The sequence below is a fragment of the Bactrocera oleae genome, chromosome 4, assembly GCF_042242935.1.
Source record: "Bactrocera oleae isolate idBacOlea1 chromosome 4, idBacOlea1, whole genome shotgun sequence".
NCBI lineage: Eukaryota > Metazoa > Arthropoda > Insecta > Diptera > Tephritidae > Bactrocera > Bactrocera oleae.
Genome location: NC_091538.1, coordinates 59,143,584 through 59,164,238, shown reverse-complemented (window position 1 = coordinate 59,164,238; position 20,655 = coordinate 59,143,584). Strand labels below are relative to the sequence as shown.

The following is a 20,655-nucleotide window of genomic DNA, read 5'->3' as shown; positions in this document are numbered from 1 at the left end:
AAATCATTAAATTAAAAATTCGAATTACTTTCTGCAAGGAAAGAACCGATAATTTGTGGCGGGTTTGCTCATAATGTGGAAACGGAAATAAAAGAGGGAAATGAAATGATTAAAAAGTCGATAATAACAGTCGAACCACATATCAGCTGATTGTTATCGACAAATATTTCCAGCCTACATAACGAGGAAACGTTTTGAATTTTGACAAAATGTTTAAGATTCACTTCAAAATAGACTCTAAGGAAGCACGAGAAAAAAAATTACTTCATTTAGTAACGGATATTAAGTGAAGCAATCGCAATGTTACCTTGTCTGAGAGTTGTGCTAGGAAATAATTTTGACAATAGTACAGATTTGCGAAAAACAGTGAATAGATCGAAAAAAGTTAAAAAAAAAAAAAAAATTCTGGCTAGAAAAAAAGAATGTGTCGACGTAAACGATGTGCCATTTGTACGAAATATCAAACATGTACGCATTGTCAGCAGTGCTTAAGGGCACTAAGCTACCTTCATTTGATAGCACATCTCTATGATTATATGGAAATTTGGGATCTACCCAACACATAGCATATGACATTAATTTAACTATATAATTCATCAACGTCTAATATAATATTTTTAAGATATATTAAGGCATTAGTTATAAATATTACTTAATAATATTGAACTGTTTATTGCTTTATTTAAAACTTTGAATAGTGAACCATTAATTGTTAGTGCAAGTTTACGAATTTTCGTCAGGTGTAAAGTAAATCATTTCGCTATTTAACAACAAATATTACATAAGTTTCACTTACTTTAAAAAGTTTCACAGGAAACTAAAAAAAAAACGTATAACCTGTAGGTATATTTTAATTCGCGATATTTTAGAATTTATACTGAAACTCCTTAATTGGTTTTGATAGATGACCCACATTGCGTGCGGCAGTTGTTGCCGGCTGATTGAGGAACAAACTTAAAAATTGTTCATTTTGAACTGCGCTTAGCGGCATTCCTAGTTCGCTACAGGACTTAATGATCTCAGCACAAGCTCTTAAATCACTCCGCAAATCTTTAAAATTAAAACGTTTTGAGTTCAATATTTTCTAAAAAAAAAAAATCTCAATTAATACTCACATTGGTGATTAAACAATTGACCCAGACAATTTGCACAAGCTTCTCGTTGATCTTTTTGCAAAAACGCTTCAATTAGCCGATGTACAGCATCAACATTATTCGCACGTAAAAATGATGAACAAAGAGAACTTGAACTATGAATGAAAATAATTATGTTATTAACTCGTATCGTACATATACATCAAAGCTTACCGTCGGGCGACAAGTAATTGTAGCTCTTTGCAATGTTCATAAAGGTCCGCTGCGGTTTTTTGGTCACAGAACCATTCACTAGCGAAACACTGTTTCCACACACAGGCGACAACAAAAATATCTTTTTTTTCTTTATATATTGAGCGTGCCACTTGTATTAGTGAAACTAAGACTGCATCGCTCTTTTGCACTAATGTCTCCTCAACAATAGTACGAAATACATTACGCGTCATTCGTCTGCCTTCATCCGTTTCCATACAGTCCCCATAGCCACGATGCAATGTCATTAAAGCTATATCTGCACTTCCACTGCGCCACAGTGCCATTGCTTTGAACGGTGCGAAATTGGCATAGGTTTTAACAAGTGGATGTTCATGTAGTTTACACAAATCTGCCAATGAGTCAATCTGTTGCAAACGACACAATTGCATGAGGTATTTCAGGCAAGCCAATAGTACTTCATTCGATGGTAGCTGCTTGTGACGTAAGCATTGTCTTATTAGGTATAGAAAATCTGGTTTATTTTTTATTTCCACTGTTGATAATAATAAATTGTCCAGTTGTGCTTGAGACAAAGAGCGTATGTCTAGCCCCAGTTGTGGTGAACGAATAGCTTGTAAATCGCTTACAACACCTTTGGACAACATATTCACATTCTGACCGAAACTAGTAGATATCATATCGTTGTGATCACTTAAGTTGTGTGCACTTAAATCACTTTTGTTGGTTTTCTTAATAAGCGTGTCTCGCAATTCATCCCATTTCTTTGAGTTGCGACTCACTAGTTCATTGGTTAAACAATCAATTGTGTCCAATTGGGTGGACTTACGCTGTATTCTATTGTCTGGAGTTGTTCCTGAATGCAATGATGGCCAGAGGAAGGATATGCAGTTTTGAAAACGTTGTAAAGCTTTTGGTGAGCCGGGTGAGGTACGACGCGTCAACATGGCCATGATGAACACTGTATGCCACACCAGTTCGACACACAGATGTTTTGTTAATAATTAAAATAAATAACTTTATTTCATTTTCAACTATTATTCAATGCAAATCTACGTATTTATGGCTGATTGGAAAAAAACCAGAATAACGCGACTTAATAATCGATTTGTTTTGGTCGAAAGATATCAGCTGTTTGTCAAAGTGAAACCTAGAGCTGCCAATTATTCGTTATTACATATGACAACTTGAGGTAAATATATATAATTTTGATTGCGCACTTTAGGAACTAAATAATACTCCCTGTGCCTCTAATTAACACATTTTATAACTATTGATTACATAATATAAATATATTTTGCGTTAAAAGTATAGTAGAGGACTGTCGATATACGAGTATATGGATATTCAGATATCCCTACTGTATATTCGTTTACATGGTTATAAACAGGGTAGTATGAATTTTCGTTTGTACTAAGACGTTTAAAATAGAAAGAAAATAATAACAATTATATTGTTTTATTATAATTGAACACATCAAGTTACGGCTAACGAAACTCCAATATATTAAAAGAATAAGGGTGCCTTAGGTTTGGCCAACACATTTAATGTACGCTTGTATATTCTATTAACATTAAAAATCTAGACAAATACATACATATAGATTTATCAATATTAGAATGTTCAGGTTAAGAGAGAATTTAAGTAAAAATACCGATGTACCGAAAGGCCTCGACATCCTAAAGATGTTTGATAGTGATATTGTAGACGAACAGAATCGGAACATTTACACACCCACACAGTATTATTTTTCAAAAATATACAAGATACTATAAACCTGTTATCATTCAAACCACATAACTTAAATTGAGCATAGAGGGGAGGAGCATATATCGTTTTTAACGTTTTGTAAAACCGATGTAGTCGCGTTTTCAAATAAGTTATATGAGTATTTCATAAATTGATTGTTCTATTTATGATCAATAAAAATTAGCTCCAAATTCTTTTGTAACTGTTTTTATTTTTTTCTTTTTCAATACTTTTAATGCGTGAAATAATTTATGGCGTTAAATATTTTTATATAAGCGAAAGTTTTAATAACCACCGCCAAATTGTCTACCATGGCCGCTAGCACCATATCCGCCTTGTCCACCATATCCGCCTTGTCCACCATATCCGCCTTGCCCACCATATCCGCCTTGTCCACCATAGCCTCTCTGCCCACCGTAGCCGAACTGTATTCTATTGCCAAGTCCGCCACTAACTTCACCATCACCGTGAACACCTCCTAAACCACCATGTCCGTTATTAGTACCTCCACGCCCGTGACCACCAAGGCCGCCACTAATACCACCATCTCCGTAACCCCCATGACCGCCTCCAAGACCATCATGGCCGCCACTAATACCACTATCTCCATAACCACCATGACGGCCTTCAAGACCACCGTGACCACCTCTTAACCCACCATGTCCAGCACTAATACCATCACCACCATGACCCCCACCATAACCACCTTGACCGTAACTTTCTCGACCGCCACCATAACCGTTTGAATGTGCCATTGTCAAGGCGACACAAACAGCGAGGATTATCTGAAAAGTAGGTATATAACGGTAAATAATTTATAAATATTAAAATGGCACGTGATTGTTACCATTATTTTAGCCATTGTTCTATTAGACAATTGTAGTCACTTGTGTAATTACTAAATCTTTCAATGAAACTGAATAAATTTCAAGAACTTTTGGTGCTTTTATACTTGTGTGCCGGAGTTGATAGGATGAACTGAAGACCAAAACACTTGGTATATTATCACAAATCAACATTTAATCAAAACATGTAGTACAGTATCGCCCGGATAATTGCACTTAAAAAATTGTACCATTTTTGATTCAATTAACCGGGGAATCAATTAACCGATACAAGTTTTCAGGAAACCCGCTTAATTATACAACCGAATCAATTAAAAAAGTCATATCTGCACTTTAAGTAGTTATTTAGTTTTTAGTAATGATATTAAAATAATATTTTTAACTTTAAACGGAAAAGTAAAAAGTAATGCATATATATATTATTGTTAAAAAAAAAATAAAATAAACTTAATGTACAAAAAAATGCATATTATTGTATATATGCAGGATACATATATTTAGAGATCGTTGTTTACATTTTTAAAATGTTAAGTTGAGAAGTCTGTATTTTTTTTTTTTTTGTATATTGTTCATTTTACGTGAAATACATGCGGTTCCATATTCCCTACTTCACACAAAAACTTGTTATTTGAATAAAAATATGGTTGAAGTTAGTCCTCTGTATATATTTTAAAACTTTGAGAATTGACGGAGGCTTTGGAGGATCATATTCTTTTTTTTGTTCCTCAATATCAGCACCATCCAAAATATCTTAACCAATGCTACGAATCACAAGTGCTGCGAGATACGTATGTGCGACAATGCCAGATTATTTTTTTCAACGAAAGCGTTTTGTACAATTAATCGGGGGAAATTAAAGGTATATTTTTTTTTGAATAACGCATATTTTTAACCAATCATGCGGTAAAACAAATTAACCGGATTTAATTGAGGGGGAAAATGAACACGTATTTTGTATGCAATATATTTTTGACCGATCAAGTGATTCAAATAAGCGAGAAAATCGATTAACCGCGAGTTAGTTAACCGGGGGGTCAGTTAAGCGGGGGATACTGTATTTGTTTATAATGATAACTCGAAACTATGTTTGCTGTAACTGTTGTTGTAATTGTGGTATTGAAGCCGTATGAATAAATGCAGCGAAAATTCCAGACAATGTTAATGATTAAGCCTCAATTTTCGGTGTTTGACCTTCGGGTTTTACACGCCTTAAAAAAATATATATTTGTAATATTTGTTTTTATGTTCATATTTCAATTAAGAAAAATATAATCTCAGAAAAAATTAAACCTAGCTTTACTTTGATTAAACTGAATCTGCTAGAGCAACAAAATAATATCATTCGCTAAAATGTTTAATGGTTGAAGATTTGCTTGTTACATACATACATAGGTATGCATTTGAATACAGTAACTCCTTTTAAAACTATTATCCACATAGATATCTAGTTATATATATCAGAATAATCAGAAGGACGTTAAGAACTTATTTCCAGAAGTCTATGTAGTCTATGCCTGTCGACTTTACGTTTGTGCGAGTAACGAATAACTTGAGTAAAAACTGGTGAACCTTGGCGCACGTATACCTCGGTATCTGCAAGATGTACATAGCTATGCTGGCAAACCGACATTATTGGAAAAAATATTAGTTGCTATAATTCCAGCAATGCAACTATTGTGCTACAAAACTATAAAAACAAAGAAAGAAATTAATTCCATCCATTTTTACAGTGTCGGTAGGGGTGCTTAAGGGATTGGGCTTCAGCAAATTTGGTTGTTGTACCTTAAGTTGTTTAGGAGATTTTTATTTATTTATTTTAATTTTTGCTTACAAGTGCCTCTTGTTACTGTGATCCCCTGTGTCAAATTAAAGTTTTATATCTTAATTTAGTGCTTAGTTATGGCCCTTTATAGATTTTCGTATAATTGTGTTTTGTGGTCGTGGCAGTGGTCCGATTACGCCCATCTACGAACTTATTTTTACTTTATTTTGCCAAGGAACACGTGTACCAAGTTTCATTAGGATATCTCAATTTTTACTCAAGTTACAGCTTACACAGACAGACGGACAGTCAGACATCCGGATTTCAGCTCGTCTCGTCTTTCTGATCATTTACTCGTATATTTATGTATATATAGGTGATACAATTACAATTACTATTATACTCTGTAGCAAGAGTATAAGAAGTAAATGGTTTTACTCCGGTGATCGACATTGACGTTTCGGAACTCAGCTACACAAATGTTTATTTCATTCTACCCTTCAAGCAAACTATCGAATGCTATGAAGCACTTAGGCCTCTGGGTGATGTTATGGGGATGCTTTTCTTGGAGTGATGTTGGACCTCTAGTAAGTATCATCAGCACTATGGACGCCTTTTTTATTATATTAATAATATTCTGGACGATGTACCTCTACCAGTACTCGGACCTTAATGCAATCGAATACCTGTGGATGAATGTGAAAAAATGTGTAAAGAACTACAAACCAAAATATTTAAAATAATATGGATACCAGCAAAAAATGCTTGGAAAAATATAACTCTCTCGAGATGCTGTGTCCTCCAGCTGTGCTCAAGTAATTACAAATAGTGGAGGAGCAACTTCACCCAAAGTTTAAAGACAATCGTGTACATTTTACCAGGACCGTAGAGAGAAAACAGCGGCCTAGGGATGGTTGTAGTGAATTGTTAGAAAAAAAATCTGCAAAAAATTGTTGCCCGATCTTTCCTCAACTCTCCTTCACTCACCATATCTTCGCCTAACTTTTTATGCTTTGTTTATAAAGAAACAAAAAATGCCGTTAAATACGTTTATGATAACCAAGTTTTACAAATTGTAAAAACTCTAAACATGTACAAATGTTTGTCGGGAAAAGTAAAAAAAACAACTTATTTTAAAAACTTAATTCATGGATATCTACGTTCACTTTGGTTGTTCTTATATTTTCGAATCCGTCCGTGAAAAATTGGGCTGTGTTCACTCTTCCAGAGATTATAATCCGAAAATTTCAACCCATTACCTTTTTGTAAAGTAGGATTGGCAGCAAAATTCATTAGATTATGGTGGTATGCACGAATGAACGGATACATCATATATAATACAATATACGAATACTTATTTTCAGGGCCGCATTTTTTATTTAAAAAATTTTTTTTTACAGAAATGTAGAAATATTTCACACTGCTTATAATCTCACAATTTCTGAGAGCATTCAACATTTGGTTACACGCAAACTTAGTCCTTTCATAATCATTCTGGAAAAAACTATGTTTTTGTTGCGAATATGTATAATTAACCAGAATTCCTTTGATCTATTTTATGATCAATAAAAATTAGCTCCAAAATCTTTTTTAAATGTTTTTATTTTTAGTTTTCGAATACTTTTAATACGTCAATCAATTTATAGCGTTAAAAATGTACACATAAACGAAAGTTTTAATGTCCACCATATCCTCCACGGCTACCACCATATCCACCAATACTGCCACCACCATATCCACCAATGCTGCCACCACCAAGTCCGCCTTGTCTGCCACCATAACCACCACCACCGTGTCCACCTAAACCACCTTGTCCGCCACTATAACCACCACCACCTTGTCCACCATAGCCGCCTTGTCCGCCACCATAACCACCACCGAGACCGCCACCTAGACTACCACCGTAACCTTGACCGCCACCATAACCGTTTGGATGCGCCATTGTCAAGGCGATGCAAACAGCGAGGATTATCTGAAAAGTACGTATATAACGGTAAATAATTTTTAAATCCTTAAATGGCACGTGATTGTTACCATTATTTTAGCCATTATTCTATTAGACAATTGTAGTCACTTGTGTAATTATTAAATCTTTCAATAAAACTGGATAAATTTCAAGAACTTTTAATGCTTTTATACTCGTGTAGAGGAGCTGATGGGATAAACAAAAAATAGAAAACACGTTTGGTGGGTTATCAGCGAAAGGCCAAAATAAAAACAACAAAGGTGAAATTTTACATTTAAATGGGAACAATGATTTTTTCTGTTTTTTTTTTATATAAAAAATTAAAAATCGCACTTTTTATACCCAATGTATAGTTAATAATTACAGTTATTGAAAATTTCGAATAAAAATGTAATACAAGAGTTTTGTTTTGATCGTTCAGTTTGTATATAGCTGTCACGCTACAATGAATTGATCTGAACAATGTCTTAGGATATTGTATTATTATCTTAGACAATAACCAATGCCAAATTTCATGAAGATACCTTGCCAAGTAAAAAAGTTTTCTACACAAGAACTTGATTTTGATCGTTCAGTTTGTTTTTTTTTAGCTATATGCTATAGTGATTCCATCTAAAAAATATTTTCGACCAGTAAAAAAAAGGATGTGTGCAAAATGCTAGATCGATATCTCAAGAGCAGAGACACTAGTTGACGTAAATACAGACAGATAGATGGACGGACAGACGGAAATGATACTGTAACAATTTTTTTCGGAAGTATGATTCAATCCACATTGGTCGACATAAAATATACGTATACACCCACCAAGTGGGCACTGTTAATCAACTGAAATGCAAGTTCACCCATTGGGTATAAAATTATTATATTTTCGTCTACTTGACTGAATTTTAATATGTGCATCTTCAAAAAACAATGCAAGCAATAATAAACGCTTTGTTTATGAGAAAAAACCTCAAAATACAATAAAAAAACATTTTATTTGTTTATAATGATAACGCGTACAGTGTTTGGTGTAATTGTTGTTCCTTCTGGTTTTGAAGCCGAAATTGAAGCGTAAATGCGACGATGAGAATGATTAAGCCTAATGCTTCAGTTATTGACCGACACAAAACAGTAGACCGAATCAGCTGATACGACATATCTTATGAGAGGGCAATGTAACTGAACACTCACCACCGCTTCTACCGTCCGTGTACGTGGATAACCGTGAAAATTTGATTTTTCCCGTAGAATCGTTACCAGGTTTAATACTTATTTTTGATAGTTGGATTTTAGTTTTGATCTTTTAAATTATGAAAAAATTTTAATTGAAAAATTAGATGTGTGCAAAACCATGTATACGAATCGAGCAATGGCAACATTGCTCAGATGTGAACAAAAGAGAACAACTACGTTGCCACTACGGGCATAACTTTTGACAAATTTCGTAGATGCGGGCGATAAGTACGGAAGGGCGGCACGTCGTTGACTAACTGAAGCAAAAGTTTTTAGTGTTTGTTTGACCTTCGGTATTTACACCCCTTAAAAATACATATAAATGCATATATTTCATATATATATCTGTATATTTGTCTTCATGTTCATTTTTAACTCAAAAAAGATAATTGATTTGTTGAAAAATTAATCCTAACCAAACATTAATTAAACTGAATCTGCAATAGCGACAGCGTAGGCAAAATTCGATCAAATGTTGCTTCGAACTTTACTCGTGACATGTTTGAATACACTAATTACTTTAAAACCTATTATCTAAATACAATCTAGTTATCTATGTAAAAATGATCAGAATGACAAAGATAATTGATGGCCAGAAGTTTGGCTGCCTCTCGGCAGTTTCTTGAAGAAAAAGGATGTGTGCAAAAGTTCAGATCGATATCACAAAAACTGAAGGACTAGTTTACCTAAATACAGACAAAAGGACAGACTCACATGACTAAATCGACTTAGCTCGCCACGATGATTCTTTATATATATACTTTATAGCGTCTCCGAAGTTTATTTCTCAGTGTTACAAACTTCGTGACAAACTATACCCTGTTCAGAATATAAAAACTAAAATTTCATAATTTTGAAGTATTTGAATTGCTGTAAACCTATGAATGTCCTATATGCCCCAAGCTTCGCTCAAGTGGTACAAATTAAAATACTTATCACTTCAAGTTTTAATGGAAGAGGAATATATTTGTAATATATGTATACATAAGTACTATAATCGTTAAGCGATGCCTTTAATACTGATGATGAGCAGATATTTATATCATAAGGCTATTAACCCCACACTGGATAGATGGGACGACGATAGAAACCACCGCCATATCCTCCGCCATATCCACCATATCCTCCATACCCTCCATAGCCGTGATAGCCACCATAACCCCAACGCCCGCCGTAACCATAACCGCCATAGCCGCCATAACCTAAACCATGACCATATCCACCACCAATAGCTCCCGGATAGTAGCCAAACCCAAAGGTTTCCGATCCCTTTAAATCGGCATCTGCCTCAGCGGACGCCACGGCAACTGCACCGGCGCCATCGCCAGTGGTTAGCTAATTTAAATAATTTATATTTATATTAAAGAATAATGTTCTCGGAACGAATATATGGAAACACAACGTACCGCATCTGCGCTTGCCAACGCAGTTGCCTTGGCAGCTTGAGGATATCCATTAACGCTTTTATATTGGCCAACAAGCAAGAGGATGCCAACAGTCAAAAGGTACTTTATGCGAAAAATATAAAATTTTATTAGACGTCTTGTTATTGTTTATGTGTTCGTTTACCTTCCCGGTGTTAATCCCCATATTTTAACTAAGTGTTTACACTATTAATTACCACCAAATTCATAAATTGATTAACGCCTTTTAAACGTTGAACTTTGAGTAGCGTTAGCGTTCAGAATTCGTTAAGAAGTGATTTGTTTACTCCTAAATTGCAATCGGAACTGATCTGGGTGCACAAGTTGACGCATCTTTTATAGTGAAATCGACGTATCGCAATGCACTAGGATCAGAAATCGAAATTGCATAAAAAGCTGGCTTTTAGATTTTATGATATTTTATTTTTCATTTGACTGCATGTATGGAAAAGCATATACCATATGTACATAAATATATACTATGTAAGTAAGTAAATATGTATGCATTTTTTAAATGTGTTAAATGTGTCTAGGCGAACATACATATGTACGAGTTTGTATGTGTAAACTTGTAACACATCGGTGGTTTTTTGTAAGCAGTAGGCATTTTCTACTCGTAGCAAAAAGAATCAGAGAACTATTCAATACATTTAATGGTTCTTGCAGCGCTGATCTTCCGACTTCATATCTAGGGAATGTAAAAGCTATTATTGCTTAATGACAGTGACTGCTTTTACTTATAGGACAGAGTATAGGACAAGGTTGCAGTGCCCTATATACATATATACATAACAGACCTTTATAGTTGAACATACACATTTAAAGCAACACCTAAACACACATACACACATATATGTACATATATACACAACTATCATGCCATTGTAAAATTATGTGTCCTTATAATTCAAACATTGTTCATATAACAGTCACTTCCGAAGTATTGGAACATATTGAAGAGAATATTCTAATATATATAGCGTGGCAACACAAGCAACTTATTGAGAATTATTGAAAATTTGCATCAAAAATTTTATTATGGTATATTATGCAAAATATATGATTAAAAAAAAATGTTTTTACTAATTTGCTAATTACTGAGGTCTCATGAACATACATACATATGTATGTAGTATATACATGAAGGTTAGCTTGCACTGGTGAAATGAAATACTTTACACAGCACACCTTTCATCGGTGGTCTGCTAATAACAGATCGAGGATTTTTGTCCCGTGGTAGTTTTTATGGGGAACCTGAAGAAATAAAGAGTCACCGTATATAGTATGAAAGCGTCCTTCGAGGTACACCCAATTAAAAGAACAGAATTATCGAATGATATTGCTCTTTCTCTATTTTTCTATAATCCGCAGACCTGACCACGTCCACTTACAGTCAAAACAAAAATTACAGTAGTTGTCTCTATTCACGGCGAAATGTTTATCGTATTTATTTATATATTATAACTAAAGCTCCAAGCAAAGTTATTGACATATCGAGAAAAAAAAATTAAAAGCGTTTAGTTAAGAGGTCCGAATTTCGAGTGTTTTTTTTTATAAAAAGAAACCATTAATTCCTTAACTATACATTTTTTTTTCATTTATTTATTCATATTTCAAGAGTACATAAAATATATTTCAAAGAAAATATAATAATAATTTTCACTATGCGGTCTTGAAGTAGAGTGGGAAAAAGGCGTAACCTCGTCCTCATGATTTCTATCCTTGTGGTCATTTCAAAATAAAACGACGTATTCTTGATTATAATACAAAATATATGAAGCAACATGAGTAAAAACACAAATATTTTTATAAAATGGCGTCTACTCAAAAATAAAGGTCGAGTTTACTTTAATTTTTCTCGAATTTCTAAAAATATTGCAAATTTGATATATACAGTTTTTGTGAGAACATATGATAAAGAGATATTTAAAGAATATTCACGCCAAATTTCAAGTAAATCGATTGGTAAAATTTTAAATTATTGTGACGATCACATCGAAGAGAATAGTTTCGAGCAAAACAAGTTTAAAGTTTTAACTTGTAAACTATCGAAATTTTACAAAAACGTCAATTTTTTTATAATTACTAAACTAAAATAACTTCTTAAAATATTTAATATAAATACGAATACTTATAATAATTCTTAAACAATTTTTCATTACTGGGTAATTTTTATGACACACGGATATGTATGTATATACATGTTTTTTCCTGGTTTGTTGTCATCTCGTTTTATACGCCGATTTTATACATATTAGTTGTTGCAATGCTGAGTTTGTCAAATCGTTGACCAATCCAACCGCTACCCTTGCAACAAACCACTATGCTAAATCGGTTGTGCGGTGTTTTGAAAAACAATGCTCAATTGTCGTTTCGTTGCTGACAGATTCACCAAAATGGTGGCAACACAGTTGAAAGCAATTGCGGTTAGTGGTGGTGCATTTTGGTGTGCCTACTATTGTTGTTTTTGTATAGGTTGGCTGTTGTTTGGCAACAGTTGATGAAAAAGGAAAAAGAGAACGAAAGTTGATTGAAGCAAATCGTGAATTTTTGGAATCAATGGTGGCTGTGGAATTTTCGCAAGTGATTTAATACACATAAAAATAGCAAAAATCTGGATCACATAAATACTTTAAGATAAGTATATAAAATGAAATCAAAGCGTAACAAAACTGAACCACAATTCGAAGAAAATGGTGACTCTGAAGCCGCAGAGTGTAACGAAACCGGTGAAAATTGTGAGCTACAATCTCCACAAGCGCAAACCCGGTGGACACCAGAATGCACACGAGTTATGCTGCAACTGCGTTTTGAAAGGCAACTAGAGTTCCAACAACGTATAAGACAGAAAAAAGAACTGTGGTCTGAGATTGCCACTGAAATGAGGCGTCAAGGTTTGTGCGACTTTTCATTAACTGCGGAAGTCTGTGATTTGAAATATCGAAATATGCTGCAAACTTATAAGAAGAATAGATTGAAGGAAGATAGTGGAATGCAGTCATTAATAGCGTGGGAGTATTATGACATTTTCAAGGAGGCATTAACAGCTTCTGATGATTTGGATGCATACCAAGAGGGGCATGAACGTGTTGTGCCATCATTGTTTTGTGAATCTGTATGCGAGGTAACTAACGAAGACGAGATATGGTCGGAAGCAAACGAAACAGATTCCAAATTGACACTTGGCGAATCAGCAGTTAATGTTAAGGCAAATGCATTAGAAAATGGAATAGAGGATGCTAAAACTAATGCAAATGTGAGTAAATTAAGAAAAAAATTGCAAGTTTTTAAAATATTTTATTTATAGACTAATACTATGGCTGTCAATAGCAGAAAAAGAAGCAGAAGGTCTTTGATGAAAACTGAAACGGTTAGCCCATCCCCAACAAGACAATTAGATACAAAAACCACTAACGAGTCAAAAACAGCTATTCAACGTCAAAATTCAAAACCTGAAGCTATTGCGCTTGCAAACCCAAATGATGAAATGGTAAAATAAACACTACTTTTAATTTTTGAATTTTATACCATATAAACTATTGTATTCCATCATCCACCGCAGGCTAACGTTAAGCCGGATACATCTTTTCGCCCGCAGCGCAAGCGTGTCTGCTCGTCTATTAGTGTGCCGCCAACTGCTATAAGTGTAGAAACTACAGGGACGGATATAGAACCTCAGAGCCAAGTTTCAGTAAATGCCATACAAAATGATCCCATCATATCGTCTACATCTGCCGCAACAATGCCCATTCCAAATATAATGCATGCACCACCTCTACAACCGCAAACATCACAATCTGCCGTTCCACCACTTCTTAATCAAACACCCATTACCATTGTTCATCCAAATAATTTGCAAGCCGTACCGATGGGCTTAGCGCCTTCAGAAATGCGCGAGTGTCAAGTGTTTGGTGAAAGTATTGGTTTACAATTGGCTAATGTTAGAGAACCGCATACACGAGCGATGTTGCAATTAAAAATACAAGAACTACTTTATTTAGCGAAGACTGGCAAACTACTGGAAACAGCTCGCTTTTGATGTGTGGATTGAAAAGAGTTGACCATGAGCTATAACAAATGTATATGTTCGATTTATATTGCATATGTAAAAGATATACGAAATAAGAAGTCATTTAAAAACTAAATATTTGTTTATTGTGGACAATGGGCGAAATATAAGTATGTCTGTCTTTAGGCGCTTAAAACGGGTTAAAAACAAAATAAGTCTTAGCCTTTTCATTAGTGCTCAATAAATATTTCTGCTGAGCATTCTCTGAATGTCGAAATTCTTTTGTTTTACAATTTATTTGATACCATTATTTTGCCACCGGATCAGCTATATCTAAAAACTAAATGCCCTCTAGTTGGCATATAGGTAGGCCTCTTATAGAAATAATACTAACTTTTCGTCCTATTTTAATTAATTTTAAATTCTCTTGGCATTTGGTTTTTATTGTCGGATCTAAATTTATATGTATAGTCTGGCATCACTGATTTTTTGACGTTTTCTTATCACACACTATTTTGACATTTTGTATGTGGTGAATTGTCGGTTCGTGTTTATGCCGAAATTTGGTAAGTTGGATTTGTGTCAGTTGATGAGAAATCGAGTTTGCCAGTTTAGCAGTTCACCAGTCTACCGGAATTCGTCGTCAGATTAGTGAGTTAAAATTTTATTCGTAATCAGTCGGGAGTTTTCTTCATTCGTTCTTGTTGGATTTTCTTCTTTCCCCTTAAATTTTTTTTTTAAAGTTCTCAATTCTTTCAAAACAAATTCCACGCGGATGAAATTTGTACAACTTTGCAACAAAGCGATTTGAGTTTATTATACTGCACCGGAAACTTTGTGCGCGATTTCGTTTGTGTGAAAGAAAAATTGAAATTGAAAGAATCCAAAGTGAATCCTATAAAAAGTGAGTGATTGTGAAACGCTGAGCGGCAATTTTTTTGTATTTTATATATATTTTTTGAGATATTCTCTGCGTCAAGCGCAAAGTGTTGACGTGATTTGTGCTGTTATGGGTCATTTTTGTGTTGTCAGTGTAAAAATGCTAACAAATTAAAAATATAATTATAACAAAATGAGTAGATTCCAAATAGCACAATAAATAAATACTTGAAGGATTGCTAGCTGGAACACCCGAGTGGTGGAAAATACCTTGTGGCAATTTTAATATATGTTTTTTTTTCACTTTTACGCAAAGTATGTATGTGTGTGCTGATGTGTGCTTCTTGCCGCTTAACTGTGTGCGTGTGGAATTCGCACATTTTCAATGCCTTAAGTACGTTAGAGCAAACGGAACGACTAGCGTGTTGATTATTATTTTTTGCTATGGTGATTGCTTACTCACACACCGCACAGTATCCGCAAGATAAAACGCGAGAGTGTGTTATCTGAGTCCAACACCCAAAAAAGGGAATAAAAATGTTGCTGCCTCTGTCGATTGTTGCCGCACCTCCCACCCTGCATACTGTTTGCAACACATACGATTCGATATTTTGCTTGGGAGCGCCGTAAACTTTGAGAGAACGCTGCAATATTTTTGTTTGTTTTGTTAAGTTTTTGCTGTCAATGCATTCTTATTCATAAATATACATTGTTTTGTTTAGAAATAGCAGCCGCAAAATTACACAAAACATATTTTTGACTTGAATATGCAAAACTAAATGGAATTTTTTTTCACATTTTGTATTTACGTACATGCGCATATATATTTACGCATGGCACATACACTTGTGCATTGTAATAGGCAACAAGTGCAACAAGTTGAAAGTATTCTACGCAAGGACATTTGTACAGTGCATTGTTTTTGTAGTGGCTAGAAATGGGTGAAAACCGGCGAATACTAATTTCTTACAAAAGAAAAACAAAACGACAAATATATTTAAACCACAAGTAAAAGGGAGAATGCTAAGCACTGCTTAAATAATGATTGACGTAACTTACTGAAAACACGTTTGAACATTAAAAAAATTATACTAATAAAAAATTACGAATATTATCTAATATAGGATTACTAAAATGAATATTTCCTATGGAAATACAATAAATTTTTTATGCCGATATGTCAATAAAACAAGAAGAAACAGTATATACATGTTTTAATATATATATATTATATATGCATGTTCGCTGTAGTTTTCCGATTTGAAAAATTTGTTGGAATTAAGCCAAATGAAGATATTTTGAGAAATAAAATATTTTTCCATACAAAAATGTGATTTTGTTGCTCAGTTTGTATAGTAGCTATTTGCTCTAATGGTCCGATATCGGCGATTCCGACAGCTTCCCTATGGCCCGACCCCGTCGAAACAGCTCGTTTCTTGGGCCTCCCGTTAGATGACCTCGACGACAACTAAACTATAACTTATCATCCAAGCGGGGACTAGGTAACCGTTAATATTCCGGCAGCTTTATGGGCATAAAAAGGCCTATGCAAAATTTCAGATTGATAACTCAAAAACTGAGAGACTAGTTTGCGTATATGTATGTATATAGGACGAGCATGGCTAAATGTATTCAGTTCGTCATGCTGATCATTTCTATGTATGTACATATCTATATTTTATAGGTTTTCCGAAGATTCCTTTTGCGTGTTACAAACTTCGTGGCAAACTAAATAATACACCCTGTTCAGGATACAAAACAAGTGCATATATGTATGTATGTGTACGTAGGTTAGGATAGGTTAGGACAGTTAGGGTGCCTGCAGAGTAGACGCTGAAAGCCGAGATTTAAGAGTTTATCTGCAAATTTTTGAATATATAATATGGTATATGCGCTACTTCAGGGCGGGTCGGCGGCGAAAAACACTTCAAAACTATTTTCTCGCATCGATTAGCTTTACGCTCGGGTTCGGTCAGCTTCCACACTGCAGTGCATGTGCGTTTTCGTATGAAAAAAATATTTAATTTTTAGCAAAAAATTATGTAGTGCGTTGACCTTTTGGGTTTTCCCATAGAATTTATCAGCAAATAAAATAAATAGTGGTTAGCTTTATACGTTAGTTGTTAACTTTATCACTAAAACATTTGCTCATTTTAAAATGCCAATAGTACAAAGTAAAATGCAAAATTTGTAATTACATTTCAAAGACAGAGTCAATACTAACTCTATGCAATTGGATGTTTGCATCGAACAATTCGTACTGACTCATCGTGAAACTTGCAAAGCTACGTTCGTTCACATAAAAGAAGTGTGCGCCAACGGGTAAACGAACCGTCTATAAGATGGGGCGCCACACATCTCCCCACACGCACTACTCGACTAATTATTGCACAGCTACCAATGTATAATGTATTAATGTACGTAGATATGTATGTGTTTATATACACTCATACGTTTGTATATATGTACATATGTGGCAGCGAACAGTAGCCGGCATGCAAATATAGCAAATCATAACTGCTAAAGTCATTAAGAAATCATAAATGTGTAGCAAAAAAGGCAAATAATAATAGCAACAACAACAAAAATCATGTAAAGCAAAGGTTAATATCAAATGGCTAAGCAAGTGTGAAAACAAATCCAAAACGTGACCTCCAACTGTGCAAGAGTGCGGTAAGAAATCGAGGTGAGGTGAGTAGCGCTGTTGTGTTCGAGCGTTAGAGCGCCTGCGCGCAAGCGTGTATTCACGCCAAAAGTCGTCTGCATATGCCAGTCGAGACTGTGTATAAATGTAGTGTTTGGCTGTTTGCTGGCTGTGATTAGTGCCCCCACGCACAGTACCAAAGAACGACATACTGAGGCCGACTGCCTATCTATATATGGCATAAGTAGGAAAGCCGGACAAACGAAAAAATTAAATAAATTTTTTAACGTATTTGCAGATCAATAAAATGCTATATTTTTTTATCTTTTAGTAAATGTTACAAATTCAAAATTTTGCGCTATGTAGGTAGTGGGTACCTAAATAAAATTATACGCACTTTTATAGCTACATATGTACATACATATGTATGTAACTACAAAATATTGAGAAATACCTACATATATAGATACATTTAATAATGTGTAGATCTAATTAACATTGATTAGCGAAGCATGTATGATATTTGTACATATGTATGGATCGGTAGCTGGTGGGATTTATAGAGTTTTTCAATTCAGTTACTATGATTTTAAACTAAAAAAAAATTATAAATTGTTTACTTTGGAATATTGTGATTTCAAAAATTATCTGATAATGAAATTTCCATTTACAATTTAAAAAACGATTGAAAATTAGAGTTTAAGTAATGTCCATAAATAGAACAATCATATGTACATACATACTAAAAAGAACATATTAATCTATAAAACGGCAAATTGAGCAAAACTGAAAAGAAATCAACAACAAGTACTCGACTTAGTTTAAAATTAGAAATAGAGTTCCACTTTCACTTGTCGCACCGCCAGCAAGGCAAACTGGCATGCAACCAATGTGACGCAGGCAAGCAAGTATTCGTGCGCAGACTAACCATAGCCTAGTCACCATAGCGGACGCAGGCATATTTCAAAAACTCAAAATGAAACCACAAGCAGCAACATCACCAAAGTGGTATTATCAGAAATGTGATTTAGCAATGCAATGCTTCAACGCCTTGAGCAACTTGTCAACTTGCGGCAATGCAATCGACCATCAGCCAGTCAGGCAGGCAGGCAGTCAGTCATTCAGACATACTGCTAGGCAAACAGCACATATATATGCTAAAGATAGCTGCCGTGCCGTGTTCGATAGCGGCAGACATTTAACTAACAGGCGGACTGGCAGACAAACAGACAGACAGAAAGAATATAACATACATATATATGTATGTGTGCAACTATTTATTGTAGCAAAGTGTCTGAGAGACAAACAGGCAGACACTTGGCACTTTTGTCACACGAAGCAACAATATTTTGAAAAAGCTTTATAAATGCAGTAATGATTAGCACATTGGAGCTGTTGAATGTAAAACACACATGCATTTTTCGCAAAAAGAAAAAAAATTGTAATCATTTATAGCAATAGTAAAAAGAGCAAAATTAAGAACTCATATGTGTGTGTGTATATGTAAATGTTTGTGTGTGTTATGGATTCAAAGCGAATGCGTCATCATCCTTATTGCCTAGCACAAGGCCCCGTCCGCAGTAGCTGCGTTCGTAGCATCAGCAGTGGTACCAGTAAGCGAGTGGAGACTCATTGCAAGTGATTGCGTCGACTTTATCAGCGCATTGGCATTGCTCATCATTGCAATGTACACTTTTGCAGTGCTGTCTTAGTCGTCTCCATGTCTTCGATTGCATTTCGGCTACTGTATCGGAAACTGCAACGCAACACATATAAATTTACATACATATGTACATATATACTATTAGGGTGGGTAAAAAAAAAAATTAATGCTTTTATATTTTTGAAGAGCAGTAAATTTCCTACAAAACATTTAAAATTATTTTTTTTATGAGTTGTATTAAATATAATTAAAAAAAAAACCGCCTTAAAATAGTCAAACTTTAACTGTTAATATCTTTTAAACGTTTAGGTTTACGAAAAATGTGTAATAGACCTTTTTTGAAGAGCAATTCAATTTCCTACAAAGTCCACAAAACGAAATACTTTTGCAAGCAGTTGGAAGCGAGATATGAGTTTTCTATTTGATAATAAGAAAAAATACAAAACTGTAAGGTGGAAGACATTCTAGTTACAATTACGAGCTCATACTTGGAGCGGCTTTCTTAGTGGTATCTATCAATCAATTTTCAGAGAACCAAGAGGAAAAACACATTCGTTTTTTTACCTACCCTAATATACTATACTTTTAAAGTTTTGTATAAATATACATACATATATATATATTTATATAATATGACTACTGATTTTAGATATTGTCAATATCTGCTGTAGCAGCGTGTTATTTTGCCATACTCTGCTTCTAGGTACAATTAATTTATTTATTTTGTAGATATTTGGGTGTAATTATAAAATTAAAACAAGAAAATACGTTTACTTTTCGCTCCACGTGCATTTATTGTAGCATAAAAGTGTGTAAAAAGATATTTGTTTTGATTTTGATCAGTCATTTTGAAAGGTAGCTACATACATATGTACTATGTATATGCTGAACTTGAACAATTTCATCGAAGATAGTAGCGTTGCCTTCGAAAATCATCCATGCCAAATTTCGTTATAACATCTTGTCAAATAAAAAAGGTTTTCATACAAGAGCTTGATTATGATCGGTTATTTTGTATGGTAGCTATGTACATATATGCTATAGTGATCCAATCAAGACAATTTGGTCGGAGATTGTAGCCTAACCTTGTACACTAATCTATCCTAAATTTGGTGAAGATATTTTATCAAATAAAGGATTTGATTTAGGTCGATTAGTTTGTATAGCAGCTATATTCTATAATGGTCCG

The 20,655-nt window shown here is 34.3% G+C and overlaps 6 protein-coding genes across 8 annotated transcripts in view; 2 read left to right on the top strand and 4 right to left on the bottom strand.

Annotated features, from left to right (window-relative positions):
- Window positions 1-639: 639 nt before the first annotated feature.
- On the bottom strand, window positions 640-2,418 carry LOC106622230 (uncharacterized). The gene is made up of 3 exons (XM_014241339.3): window positions 1,308-2,418; window positions 1,116-1,249; window positions 640-1,050 (listed from the first exon to the last, which is right to left on the bottom strand). Exons 1-3 carry the CDS (start codon window positions 2,258-2,260, stop codon window positions 866-868), a joined length of 1,272 nt encoding a protein of 423 aa, XP_014096814.1. The 5' UTR covers window positions 2,261-2,418; the 3' UTR covers window positions 640-865.
- Window positions 2,419-3,247: 829 nt separating this feature from the next.
- On the bottom strand, window positions 3,248-4,013 carry LOC106622232 (uncharacterized). Its single transcript, XM_014241341.3, has 2 exons — window positions 3,904-4,013; window positions 3,248-3,841 (listed from the first exon to the last, which is right to left on the bottom strand). Exons 1-2 carry the CDS (start codon window positions 3,916-3,918, stop codon window positions 3,341-3,343), a joined length of 516 nt encoding a protein of 171 aa, XP_014096816.1. The 5' UTR covers window positions 3,919-4,013; the 3' UTR covers window positions 3,248-3,340.
- A 3,234-nt stretch (window positions 4,014-7,247) lies between these two features.
- LOC118679713 (uncharacterized) lies at window positions 7,248-7,805 on the bottom strand. The gene is made up of 2 exons (XM_036363042.2): window positions 7,698-7,805; window positions 7,248-7,635 (listed from the first exon to the last, which is right to left on the bottom strand). Exons 1-2 carry the CDS (start codon window positions 7,710-7,712, stop codon window positions 7,339-7,341), a joined length of 312 nt encoding a protein of 103 aa, XP_036218935.1. The 5' UTR covers window positions 7,713-7,805; the 3' UTR covers window positions 7,248-7,338.
- A 1,981-nt stretch (window positions 7,806-9,786) lies between these two features.
- On the bottom strand, window positions 9,787-10,591 carry LOC106622234 (uncharacterized). The gene is made up of 3 exons (XM_014241344.3): window positions 10,417-10,591; window positions 10,254-10,355; window positions 9,787-10,182 (listed from the first exon to the last, which is right to left on the bottom strand). The coding sequence occupies exons 1-3, from the start codon at window positions 10,435-10,437 to the stop codon at window positions 9,901-9,903; spliced, it is 405 nt and encodes a 134-aa protein (XP_014096819.1). The 5' UTR covers window positions 10,438-10,591; the 3' UTR covers window positions 9,787-9,900.
- Window positions 10,592-12,536: 1,945 nt separating this feature from the next.
- On the top strand, window positions 12,537-14,416 carry LOC106622229 (uncharacterized). Its single transcript, XM_014241338.3, has 3 exons — window positions 12,537-13,527; window positions 13,579-13,761; window positions 13,834-14,416. Exons 1-3 carry the CDS (start codon window positions 12,922-12,924, stop codon window positions 14,308-14,310), a joined length of 1,266 nt encoding a protein of 421 aa, XP_014096813.3. The 5' UTR covers window positions 12,537-12,921; the 3' UTR covers window positions 14,311-14,416.
- Window positions 14,417-14,850: 434 nt separating this feature from the next.
- Window positions 14,851-20,655, top strand: part of coro (protein coronin) — a 28,166-nt gene continuing 22,361 nt past the window's right edge. For 2 of the 3 annotated variants that reach the window (XM_036363037.2, XM_036363032.2), the window contains exon 1: window positions 14,885-15,184. The gene's annotated coding sequence lies outside the window, so the exon portion shown is untranslated. Of the gene's footprint in view, window positions 15,185-20,655 lie in introns of all 3 variants that reach the window. The other variant, XM_036363035.2, reaches the window with a different exon arrangement.

Bases quoted from the DNA above. Each gene is read 5' to 3' on its own strand.
- LOC106622229 (XM_014241338.3), top strand. From the start codon at position 12,922: ATGAAATCAAAGCGTAACAAAACTGAACCACAATTCGAAGAAAATGGT. The intron at 13,528-13,578 runs GTGAGTAAATTA...TTTTATTTATAG, and splicing joins ATGCTAAAACTAATGCAAAT to ACTAATACTATGGCTGTCAA. The intron at 13,762-13,833 runs GTAAAATAAACA...CATCCACCGCAG, and splicing joins CAAACCCAAATGATGAAATG to GCTAACGTTAAGCCGGATAC.
- LOC106622234 (XM_014241344.3), bottom strand. From the start codon at position 10,437: ATGGGGATTAACACCGGGAAG. The intron at 10,356-10,416 runs GTAAACGAACAC...TTTCGCATAAAG, and splicing joins TGGGGATTAACACCGGGAAG to TACCTTTTGACTGTTGGCAT. The intron at 10,183-10,253 runs GTACGTTGTGTT...TATTTAAATTAG, and splicing joins CGTTGGCAAGCGCAGATGCG to CTAACCACTGGCGATGGCGC.
- LOC106622230 (XM_014241339.3), bottom strand. From the start codon at position 2,260: ATGGCCATGTTGACGCGTCGTACCTCACCCGGCTCACCAAAAGCTTTA. The intron at 1,250-1,307 runs GTAAGCTTTGAT...TTTCATTCATAG, and splicing joins CAATTACTTGTCGCCCGACG to TTCAAGTTCTCTTTGTTCAT. The intron at 1,051-1,115 runs GTGAGTATTAAT...TTAATTTTAAAG, and splicing joins TCAATTGTTTAATCACCAAT to ATTTGCGGAGTGATTTAAGA.